Raw genomic sequence first — 12,640 nt, 5'->3', positions numbered from 1 at the left:
CACATCCAGCTGGTGTTTATATTCAGCCTGTGTTTCACTTCATAGATTGCTTATGTTGATTTTAGATATATTACTAGTTTTCTCAGAGCTGACACAAACACTTCAGGATATTTTTTTAACACATGAAAACTCCTGTCTGTCTCTATGAATGTAGGGCAGCCCTTCTGCTGGCTGCAGAACAGCATGATGTCTTTAATTTTATCTTGGGAAAATAGTAATACCCTGGAGGAGGAAAAAATAGCCTTGGTCTGTGATGTTCAGTGCCTGTTTTGTCCCTCGTGATAAGTCGCTTTTTTCTGCTATGCTCCCATTTTGTGCTGTGCCCTCACACTTGTTTTTGTACAAGTTTTTGTGCTTTTGTTTTTATTTTGGTTGCTGTTTCAACATGTTATGCCTTGCAGGTCATTTCTGGTTTCCACTGCTCTCTGTCATTGAACCTTTTGTTGCCTTTCCTTAGGTGAGCCAGTCTCAGGAGCACCAGCAGTACATCACTTTCCTGCAGAGGTTACTGGGACCATTACTGGAGGCATACAGCTCTGCTGTCATCTTTGTGCACAATTTTAGTGGTCCTGTTTTAGAGTCTGAATATATTCAGAAGCTACACAGGCACTTAATAAGCAGGACAGAGAGGAATGTTGCTGTGTATGGTATGTAAAACTGGTTTTGGAACTGGCTTTGATTCATTCTGTTCTTTCTACCACAAGGTAGCCCAAATTGAATTTCAGTTTGTTTACCTCTGGGTTTTCTCTCTTGCAGCTGAGAGTGCAACCTACAGTCATGTGAAAAATGCAGTGAAAGTCTTCAAGGAAATTGGAGTAAGTGTTTGGTGCTCAGAGCTGGGGACTGTTGAGTTTCATTTCAATAATGAGCACAATTTGGACATTTCATGGAATGTGTTCAGTGTCATTTTAAAATCAGTGATTATATCTGTGGAAATGTATTTGGGTTTGGAGCATTTTGGTTTCCTTTAGGCTGAGGGCTGTAACAGAGACCACAAGCTGCAGAACAGGGCATTTCTTGCCTCTGGGAAGGCAAGAATCCTCTGGATGGATGGATGGGTGACTAGACATTTTTATTCACAGCAAATGAAGTTCCTCTGTTCTACTCTGTGTCCCTATTGAACAATATTGAAAGGCTGAGAGCATGTTCTGTGCTCAGTAACAGCTAAATTTAATTTTGAAGTCTACTTAAATCTTTAAAAAAGCATTAGTTATTGAATTTTGGCTTAGCAGTGATGGATGCTCCAGAACCATCCTTATACACCTTCAGTGTTCTCCATGAGGATACAGGTCTTCTTTAAGATACATATTCAGTATTGTACTTTACCACTAGTATTTCAAATCATAAATCACCCATCTAGATTTTGCAAGTGAAGTGTTTTTCTTTCATCAGACTGGCATGGATTCCTGTATGCCACATAAGATACAGCATTATAATTTGGAAAGTATTGACATTTAGGCAAAATGTTGCTGGGTATGGGTTTTGAAATTTTTGCCTTTAAATTCTAAGGTATTGAATAATCCACAATAGTTGGCCAAGTAAAGCTGTCTTTCTGTAGACTAAATAGCTGTGGGGGAAGCACATAGTGAATCCATCATTTTCCAACAGCAGGATAAACTAGAATGAAAAATGGAACTAGATAATGTTTGCTGAGCATCTTTTATAACATAGCATCTGAATTCTTTTTTTTACAGTGCTTGCACTTTCAATTGAATGCCTTTGATTGGTTGTTTTGTCCCTCACTGTTGAGATTTGGCTGTTTATCACACACTGTACTTATTTCTCAATTTCTTTTCTTCCATAACCCCTGAAGGGCTTCAACCTTGAGTGAATTCTAATAATACCTCAAGGCATTGCCATCTAAGCCTTCAAGAAATGAAAAGAAAGAAGTCTTGTAAATGAGGGAAATCTTAGTATAGACCATAACATTTTAATCTCAGAAAAAAGATTCCTTTAACAGGGTGATGCTTACATGTGTTCCTGCTGTGCTTCAGGTTTTCAAGCAGACTCAGCAGAGGAAAGACACCATTTTGGAACTTGGCACTACGTTCCTACCTCAGAGCAACAGGCAGAAACTGCTGGAATTTGTCATGAGCTTCATGGTGTTATAGACCACACACAGCACCTTCGTCCAGGGACACGAGGACACGTTTTGAGACTGTGGCAAAGCCTGGGGACATTTGCTAATCCTTCAAACTGTAAGGTGCCACTGTCTGGGTAAGGCCTTCTCTGACTTGAACTACTGGAAGACAAGTGCCTTCTTACGTGTGCATTTATGGGTTTCTTACAGTCCCAGTCCTGTTGTAATACAGCGATACTCAGATGACACTTTCGATACAAGCAATTTAACATGTTGCAAAAAATAAGATAAATTATTAGACTTAGATGTAAAAAAAAAAAAATTATCAGTGTTACATTTTAAATAAACTTTTCAAGACTGTAACAGATGCACAAGTACACATATTGGTGTTCAGTAGCTAACCCTGAGATCTTGAGTTTAGTGGCAACACAGCTTATGGCTTAACCAAGTAACTCTCATTCCAATTCAGTTTTATTGTTTTAATAAATGGCTCAAAAATTTTGCTGAGGCAAGCTATATACTTCATGGATAAAGCCATAGTTTTTCATAAGTGTTAACATAAATGCCAACATTCTAATGAAAATTACAGGTACAGACATCTGAGAATAATGATCATGTAGCAGGTGATTGTGAGAAATGTCAGCAGGCACACCTTGCACTATTAAAACTGTGTAGTGCAGTGGTAAATTGCACTAATCACTGCTGTCAGGAAGAATGTGAGTAGTGTTCTTGCTTTTATTATGGCATCTGTCATTCAGTCAGATGAGTCAGGAGACAGTTGCCTGAATGTGAATATCTTGTGAAATCTTAGATTATTATTTAATAAAAAAAAAAAACACCTAATAAGTTCAGGGTTTATTTTTTGTTTTGTTTTGGTTTTTTTTAATTATTAGGATGTCAGATTTTTTTAAGTGGAGTAAAGTCTTGATTTGGTGAAATAAGTTTTAATTTTGACCCTAAAAATTTCAGCAATAATTTTGTCAATTCTTTGGAAACAAGTGTTCATATTATATTCTGTTGTTGAGCAGACCTAAATTGGTATGAAGTAGTACCTCTAGAAACACAGAAATATAAACATAGAAACAATGTACTTTAGACTGTGATCTAACTGACTTACAAATAAAATTAATTCACAGGCAAAACTGAATGATGAATAAATTCTGTCCTATGGAACAGGACTCTGGTGTTGCAATTTGATCCTTTTTCATGGAGGACTTGCACTGTAGATTTCATCTTCCCTTCATGTGAGAGCAGATTAGATTGCAGCTTGTAGTCCTGTATTTTAGTACAGCTGATTTAACTGAAGCAATAACTTGGTGGTATGTGAAGCTGGTTTGCTTGTGAAATGTGTTTTCCCTCCTTTATGCCTTCTAGATGAGGGAAATTAAACATTTCCTTTGCTGCATTGCTTTGCTTGATTCTCACATCCTGGCCTTGTGAGCAGAAAATCCCCCAAACTTCATCATGTAATCTCTGTTGCTTAACATAAACATGGAAAATCATACTTGAATCCCAGCACCTGCACTGTTATGCCAGCACAAAACTGATGCACACAATTAGAGTTTGTGGCCAAGGAGCTTGCATTTGTACTGCACATTTGTCAACAAGAATATTTCTGTAAATTTTTTTATTAAATGCTATTAATATTTGAAAGCTGCAGTTTATAGTTTATTAGCATTATACTGTTAGCACTGTGAGATGCATGTGTTTTGTCACTAAACCAGGTGCTCTACAACACTTAAAGAATTTCTGAACCAAAGCTACATTAATATGGATAAACGCTGACCCTTGAGTCACTTGTGTTCTTATGTCCTTCTGCTGTCTCAGCAGGACTGACTACATCACTCATAATTTGTTTTGTGAAGGCTACCAGGTGTTTAGAAAACAGTTTCATCTCATACTCACTGATGCGCGCTGTTCATCCACCTGATGAATTCTCCATACAATGTTTGTTGCTGATGGCTTCCATTTAATATCAAAAAGAGTCTAGGTGCTTCTGAATAACGAGCTCTCATAGTTTACTGCACTTCAGCAGATCTGAAGTGTACTAACAGCAATGTTTGTACATAAAATTTTTTTAAAAAAATGAAGCAATATGAAGCAAACAAAACTTGAGTCATTTTATTAAGAATGTTTTGCCAACGGAGGTATTAGTTACCATAAAACCCAGGAGTACCGTGGTCACTGGAGTATTCTGGCTAGGTGTTGCAAACAAAATAATTTATAGCTTACATTAAAAAAATTAAATAAATCTGGTTAACATAAATCAATGAGTTGGTAATAATGCATGTGAATACACATTAATGGATACTTATATATGCAGGGGGAGGGCCACCTCTAAAACTGTTTTGGTTTTGTATGGAAAAAAACCTGCATGTGATAGATTGGTACTATGAATCATATGCCACTGGAAGCCCTTGCATTCTGCAGCAAGTGTGTATGATGTATACATGTATATATGCTAATATGTATGTTCTGACACAACATCTATGCTTTTCCCTAAAATTAAAGCACAGAATGTAAAATTATCAGGCTGTAACAGTCAAAAAGACTAAAACCAACACTTGCACTGTATTTACACCCTCAGTGTCTTCTGATTTTATTAACTTTTCATGTTTGCTTTGCTGTTCAAATTCCAGGTCGAGTTGATTTCAGTAAAGTTAACCAGTAAAAGAGAAAGGACTGGCCCTGAATTACCACAGCTGTATTTTAAGACTTTATAAAGACTTACATGAATCTTGTAATTCTTATGAGCATAATACTCAGGTGTGCAAACCTTTTTGGGCCAGTGTGTTTTCATGCTATGAGAAATCTAACCTCTCCACGCCCATCCTGTAGCTGTCCCATTTCCAGAGAGATGGAACTGTGGGATGGCACTCCCTGTGTTCCACGGGTTCACTGCCTGTGGCCTGGGCAGGGCCTTGGCTCTGCGCTCTGGGCAGCACAGGGCTGCACTCACCACCTCTGATCAGGAAGCATAGACACACACTTGCATTCAGCTGCCTGCCTGCTCCTCAGAGAAGTGCCCCAAGCACCACGTGGCAGAAGGTTGAGCTGGGAGGTGATGTAAGATACTGTGGATTTTGTGTTTCTGTGCTGAGAGCCGGGAACTGCTGACTGGAGAATGTTATTACTGTGTTTTACCTGTTATGTGTAATGCGTGTTTGTTGTAGAAGCACAGAGGTGTACTGGAGTCATTTTAATAAATTAAACTGTTTGCTAATATGACATTTAACAAGCTCCTCTAGTGTTTTTTAGATTTATTTTTTGTTGTGGTTTTATTTAAATAACTTGCTGAGATAATTCATTCAATGACTTTGTTACAGTGCAGGTAGTTTCTGAAATTAAACCATTAAAATCCCTCAGTGTAGATGTATCTCTACCAGTGTATGAGCTGCTGCAGAGACACTAAAAAAGCAGGTTGAAGTGTCATCCCAACTCCTGAGCCACTGTTTTGTTGCAAAGTGGAGGTGCCATTTTGCCTCTCTGTTCCCCCATCCCCGCAAGGTTGTTGCACATGGAGTTCTTGTGCAGTTCCTTTCTCCTCATGGGGGTGTTTGTGTGTCATTCAGCAGCCTGGGATGGCTCTGATGCTGCAGACTTCCCTTCTTATGGTGATTTCAAGCTGACCTGGAGTGTAATAAACACCTGTCAGCAATTGTGACAGCATCAGGCAAATGTGAATTAATTGGAATGGGGGGCTTTAATAGAATAAAACCTGCATAGATGATCATTACCTAAATTGAGAAGGAGGGATGCTGCTTCACTCTTCATAAAAAAAAAGTTCTAATCAGCTGATTCTGTAAGAGGCCTCTAGCAATGTTCACATGCAAGCAAGGCTCAATTAATTGACAACTCTAGACTGAAGCAGGAAACTTAGAATTCAATTATTGTTAGTATCTTGAATTAAACCCAATTCTTGGTGGTGATGACCTTATATGTTATTTCTGTAAATGTCTTCCTATTTCTCAGTCTTTTGAAATCCCAAATGTCAGATAAAGCACTTATCTTTAGTTTTTGTTTAATTCAGTTTTTATATAATAAAAGCTTGTCAGGCTTATTTAGAAGGATCATTGCTTTGAGCTCTCTGCTTTGTTCTCTTATGGTACATCGTGTTTTGAGTAGCCCTGTGTTTTCAAAGTAAGATCCACATTGATCTGAGCTGCTGCTTGAAAGATTTTCTTTTCAGTCTTTATTTATAGATGTTCCTTGTGTTTTGCACTGCTGGGCAAGAATTATTGTCCTTATTTATTCTCCTGTAAGTCGGCCAACCTGTTAATGTAATTATCCAGAAGGTATTATCATAGTTGATGCTTTCTTTAGAATAAAGGACTCTCTGTCTTTTCTAAAGAAACACGTAGAAAATGTTCATCACTGTGTGTTGTGCCAGAGTTCAGGCCTGAGAGACCATAAACCCCAAAAAGATTTTCAGCTTTCATCTGTCATAAAGCATTGGCAGTTAGAGAAACAAAAGCTATTTAATTCATTGCCTAGTAACTATTAGCTATATAAATATATGTGCATGTAATTATGCAGTGCAAAATTACAGTAAAAGACACATAGCATAATTGCTGTGTGTAATTTGCATGAAAAGGTTGTTCTCCAGCACAGTAATTATGTTGGTTGTTAAGCTGATAGTATTTGCAATGCCATGGTCTTAAATGTTTTCCAGAGTGACAGTCCCTGGGATGTGAGGAAACCCAGATATGGAGATCAGATGATGTAAATTAGGCTCAAATATTCACTGAACCCATGCATGGCCTCAGACATGTCACTTCTGATGTGGTTTTCTATTTTCATTAGGAAGTAATTTGAGCTACAGGTATGAAGTAGATTTTTTCCTCTCCTTGAAGTACAAGTCACAGCCAGAATGAAAGAATTTTGGAATTGAAGGATTACTATTAGGAGTGGACACGATTTTAGATCTGTTCTTGTCTGTTCAGTATCTTCATTAATGACCTTGGGAATGGAGGAGAATTTGCTCTTTACATTTGTAGGCAATAACATCTGGGAGAGCCAGGTATTCCAGTGGAGAACATCATGATCCCAGGGGTAATGATATGTTTTGGAAAGATCTGAAGGCAAAAAGAAGGAAGCCATTCCAGCCAGGGAAGTACAGTGCATTACATCTGAGAGAGGACCAGCTGATGTGCACGAGAGGAAATAAACCAGCTGTGTAGCAATTCTTTGGAGAAAACTCCAATTTACTGGCAGACCACAAACAGAAAGTGACTTAGAAGGGTCCTGCTGCCATGGAAAGGGCAGGTGTCATTTCATGATACCCTTACTCCTGCACGTGAATGACAAACACAAGGCAAAACTTGGCAGGCCATAAGGTCTCAGCTGGGATACCGTGTTCTGCTTGAGGAGTTCTGTTTGAAGGATGCTACAGGCAAGATGGAAGGGGAGATAAAGGTTTTCCCTTTCAGCCCCCTATACAGAGAAAAAAAGAATCTGAATTACACCCTGGCTATTGGATAAAAGTAGTGAATTTAGTCTTCAGTTGCACTGAAAAGAACCCAGATAGAAAATTTAAAAATTTTTTACTGTGAGCAAAGAGAAGTGCTGAGACAAATGCCTTCCTGGTCTGGGCATCTTTCCTGGGCAAAGTAAAAATGGATTTGTACAGAAACAGTTTGGTCTGGCTGCTTTGGCTGGTGCTCTGGCTGATTCTTTGTGTTTGAGATCAGGAGCAGCTGTAATATGAATTATACCTCTTGTCCCTGTAATCTTTGAGGAGTGAGATATATGAGGGTTTTATTAAGGTTGTTCTGTAAAAATGTCTTAATGTTTTTGCTGTTCAAAAAAGAGATGGAGTGCCAGCAGGGAGCAGGCAAGGACTGGGGAAGAAATCAGACATCACATTGTCTTACTGTAGGAGTCTCCTGCCTCAGCCAGCACTGAAATCCCTGGTGACTGGAAAAGGGGTGAGGAATCCTGCCCCTGGCATTTCATCTTCTAGAGTGTTCCTGGCAGATAACAATAATTAATTACAAATTAACCCTGTAATCTGTTAACAGTTTACAGTTTAACTCTGGCACTGCTTTGGAAACACTGAAAGCCAAGTGATATTTCCTGAGCTTTGGGCTTACTGCTGGCTTGACTATTGCATTATCTCAGGAGTTCAGGCTCTGGTGATTGTATCTACACAAAGAAAACAACATTTATAAATGCCACAGAATTGACAGTGGCACTCTTTTAATACATTTTCACTGGAAGAGTTTCCAGGATCCCCCAAAAGTACTGAAGCAGCCTCTTTCAGAGCCCTGTGCTGTGTGACTGGTACCTGGGATGGTTTGTTGGCTGCTCACTGTAGCAGGTCTCTAAAACCAGTGTCACACCTTTGATTTGGTGTCCCTCTTCAGATGAGGCTGAGGAAGGGCTGAGGTTTTGTTCCCAGTTAAACATTTTGTGTATCTGTGGATGATTTCAGGGGCTCACCTTACAGCTGTGTAATTGTGCAGGTTTTTTTAGATTTAGCTAAACTCTAATTTTAACCACAGTGTTCAGCTTTTTAAAAATCAGACTTCCTCTTGTCTCTGCAGGATGGAGAAGGCCAATTAAGCTACTACCTGTCAGTAGGCAGTAAAAGCCTTTATCTGTGTTTGTATTTCCCCTTCATTTAACTAAATTACCACAGTTCACCACCTTTGCCTGCAAATCTCTCACTTTGTCTTGCTTGCTGGCTGGCCATTTATAGCCTCCAGTTTCCTTAGTGTATCCTTGAAAAAATGTTTAATAATCCCCCAAAATAAATCATTGTGTGTAATGAAATGAATGTTCCCTTTCCTAGGAGATGAGGAAGTTTAAACATGTTTTGTGTTTACATTTTTGTAGTCGTTAGATGTAATGTGAATTAATTTTGGTACTGGGCTTTAGAACTCCTGCTTTCTTTCCTCAAACCTGCAGATTCTGTCCCTTTTACCCCAAAATGTTTCTTCTTGTCCAAGAGTTTAGGAAAACTGGTTTAGATATTAGGAGAATTCCATCCCTTTACCAGGTGTAATCATTAACCCAGGTTGTAGTTTACAGAAGTCTGAAGCAAAGAAGCATGAAAATATTAGAAGCTGGTATTTCTGGGTATACTCCAGAGAGCTGGGAGAGCAAACCAGGGCAGGAGGTTGTGTGTGTGTCTTTGTCTTTTAGCTGGTTTATAAGAAGGTATCTCTTTGTCAATGCAGATGGCATTAAAAATGAAAAATGTTGGAATCAGTGACACATGTAGTTAATTTTCTGAACTAAGTAAATTAAGTACAAATTGGTTATTAATAATTCAAAGGAAAATGCTAGATAAGAAACTGGAGCAGCTTTTCTATCACTTTCAACTAAAAGATTAGTCTGAACACAGCAGTCCAGAGCTCCCTTATCTCTTATTAAAGCCCCAATTCTTCATCTATTAAAGAATCAGATCTAAATGATGCAGCAGGCCCAAGATGTTGCTGCTGGAATTGCCTGGTGTGTTGAGCTGGGCTGCAGATTCAGCTAAGCTTAAGGAGGGTTTGTGCAGGAAATGTTGGGTGTGCAGTACCTCCTGGAGGTAACTGGCACAGTGAGACTCCTGGTCCAACTAGCTCAGGATGATTTTCTTCTTCAATGCAGTCACTCTCTTTCTTCAGTCCTCCCTGTTGCTCCTGTGTGACTGCAGCAATGTCCTCTGTTCCCCCTGGTACACTGATTTCTTTCTCCCAGCTCATTCTCACACAAGGGGTTAACCCAGAGTCTGGCTGCTCACTGCTGTGTAAACAACATAAGGGGGTTCTCTTTAAATTTTCTAAAAACCACTCTTTCCCTGCTGTTTGCCTGCTTTAACATTCAGGATGTACTTTTACAAACTGTGTCTCAGATCTAGAACAGCTACCATAAAATTAAATAAAACCAGGCTTTCCAAAGGAGATACGTGGTTGCCTCTTATGTCCATGAGTAGAAAAAATCCCTGATGGCTGTCAAACAAGATTAAGGACTTGGCATTTTAAACTTTTTTCTTTAGAGAAGTATTGTCCTTTTGCTCATGGCAAAGCACGGATGAGCCCAGCTCCATCCCCGGAGTGTCCAGCAGATGGTGGTGGAGCTTCATCTACAGCTGCGGTTCCCTCGGAGGGACCGAGCACCACGTTCCCAAACCTCGATCCCCGGGCTGTCCCTTGGAAACAAAACATCATTTCCCTGGCAGCCAGCTGCAGTGTTTGCTGGACATAGGAAGCACTTCATTAGGAGCTGGTTTTGTCTGTGGCTGTGGTTGATTTTTTATAGTCTCAGGAGTTGGGCTGTGTTTGACACCTGGCACAAACACCACCTTGAAAGACCATGTGGAGTTTACTTGTCTTCAAGTGAAAATGTGCATTAGGAGAGAAGCTCTTCACCCATCTTCTGCACTCTCTAGTGCAGACAGACATTTTAAAGGAATAAACTATCACTCCAAGACCAGAGCTGAGTATGGCTCAGGTTTGGAACTATCCCATGTGCAAGAGCAGAGTTCTGGGTTGAAGACCTCTATCAGACCCCCTCCCCTTGCAATGCTCCTTACAGCTGTGGGAGGCAGAGAACTGGATCTTCTGCAAGGCAGGGGGAAAGGAGAGGGCCTGGCAGGGCTGCCAGCTCAGCTTATCCCCTTTCAGATATAAACCTTCCTCTGATGCTGCAGGGCAGCTCCAAGACTTTGCTAGAGCATGGGTACAAGGTGTTATCACAGTATCTCAGCATCTTCATAATTATTCTGCAAAGCATTACAAGCCCTAATTTAATTTTAAAGTATTCTGCAGGCTTTTCCTTGTGAAGATAACCTTCTTGATCTCAAGCATCCCAGAAAGAAGTCATTAAAACCCCAGTGAGCATGGTAATTCATCAGCACACAGAGGTGTTTTACCTTAAAAACCTCCTGATGGCCCCTCTAGTGCAAAGCAGATTTGAACCTGCCCTCAATAAAAACAGAGTCCACTGAGTTTAAGAAATCCTCCAGGTAGGGGGACAGTGCTGCACAGCTCTCAGATGTGGGGCTGGACAGGGAGATGGCTGAGGCCCTGCTGAGCATCTTTGTCCCAGTGTCCAGGTGGCTTTGTGCATCTCAGGAGATGTCACTCACGTGCATATCTTGGCAAGACTGCTGATCCAAACAAATCCTGATCCTTCCCTCTCCCTCCTTAGTTCCCCCCAGTGCTGTGTCCCCTGTTCCTGGCAGCTGGCTTGAGGCTTCACTGGGAGCACAGCTGGATGAAATTCTGCACCTTCACCCTCTCCATCCCTTTTTCTTATGGATTATTTTTCAGGCACATCAAGGTCCCAGCTCAGCTCCCTGCACAGCACCTCTGGTCACTGTCAGAATGTTTCTGGACCAGAAACATGGAGCTGGCACCAGGGGAGGAAGGTGAAGGCAAGATGGGCCCACATGTGTCCCACACTTCAATCAGAGTGTGCTGCCAAGGCACTGTGGTTTGGGAGCTTGGACCACTGATCCCTTACTTGATACAGAGCAGGGACAAGATCATTCAAATGTCTGCAGGAATCAGCTGAGGGCACTGTATGTAAGAAATAAACCAAATTCCACCTTTCCATCTTAAAAGCAGCTCATGCACCCCTCATCTCCTCACTAGGGGTGGGAGCAGCACTGGGATCACACAAGAGCAGGAGGCTGTGGGGACAGGCAGCCACATCCCAAGGAGCCTGAGGAGCTCAGGAAGACTTTCCTGAGGGGCTGGAGGATGTCAGCTCTGCCTATGGGGGCAGAAAACCCCAGGTTACTTGCTGAATTATGCCACATTGAATTATCCCACATCAGACAAATCCACGGGCTTGATGATTTCCCTTTTCCATCGCAGCTGAGTGGAGATACAAACACATACACAACTCACTCTCTATAATTTTCCTCTGCATGGTGGATGTGACCTGAAAAATAAACACGTTTCCCTGTGGGCTGTGATGTTTCTCTGGCTGGTGCTTGTGTTTGCCAGCTGTAGCACATCTCTTCCAGTCTGGTGCCTTTGCTGAGACCCCCACTGCATCTCTCTGGTGGTGCCCTGCAGCAGGGTGGGACTGTTTCCACTCTGCTCCTCACTTAAACAGTGCTTTATTTCTCTGCTGGCACCAGGAGCAAGTGAGGCAGAGGTAGAAGCCTGGCATCACTGAGAGGCCTCAAGAGCCTCAGTCTGGTCTGGTCTGCTTGTGGCAATTTTAAGGAATGAGGTTCTTCAGACAGCTGGGATGTCTGTCTTCTTTTCCAGACAATTTCCAACCAACTGGGTGCTTGCAGGTGTTCTAAGGAGCTCTGCTGCCACCACAGTGCAGTTCAGCCCTCTCTGGATGCAGCAGGCAGAGAACTGCCCACCCTGAGCATCCCCCCAGTGCCTTTGGATCAGCTCCTGCCTGAAGCACCCTGTGGCACGATGGCAAAGGGCTGGGGGAGCATGTCTGGTGGGGTGGTTAGAGGAGACAGAACATGGATTCACAGAAACAACATTTCATTGGTTGTGCTGTTTGTGCCCTGCCATGTTTTACAAGTATAAATAGGTTATCCACTTTTTAAAACTCCCTGTGTTGCTGGCTTCTGGGCATTGCCTGTTTCCACAC

At 41.2% G+C, this 12,640-nt stretch overlaps 1 protein-coding gene across 3 annotated transcripts in view; it reads left to right on the top strand.

Annotated features, from left to right (window-relative positions):
* GPAM (glycerol-3-phosphate acyltransferase, mitochondrial) overlaps positions 1-5,318 on the top strand; it is a 29,146-nt gene extending 23,828 nt beyond the window's left edge. For all 3 annotated transcript variants that reach the window (XM_058029372.1, XM_058029371.1, XM_058029370.1), the window contains exons 19-21: positions 458-647; positions 757-815; positions 1,995-5,318. In XM_058029372.1, coding sequence (XP_057885355.1) covers positions 458-647; positions 757-815; positions 1,995-2,111 — 366 coding nt within the window. In that variant the 3' untranslated portion in view covers positions 2,112-5,318. The remainder of the gene's footprint in view (positions 1-457; positions 648-756; positions 816-1,994) is intronic.
* The last annotated feature ends 7,322 nt before the right edge of the window (positions 5,319-12,640 follow it).

Source organism: Melospiza georgiana, chromosome 8, assembly GCF_028018845.1.
Source record: "Melospiza georgiana isolate bMelGeo1 chromosome 8, bMelGeo1.pri, whole genome shotgun sequence".
NCBI classification, from domain to species: Eukaryota; Metazoa; Chordata; class Aves; order Passeriformes; family Passerellidae; genus Melospiza; species Melospiza georgiana.
The sequence above is the reverse complement of the archived record's forward strand: the minus strand, read 5'-3'. Positions and strand labels throughout refer to the sequence as shown.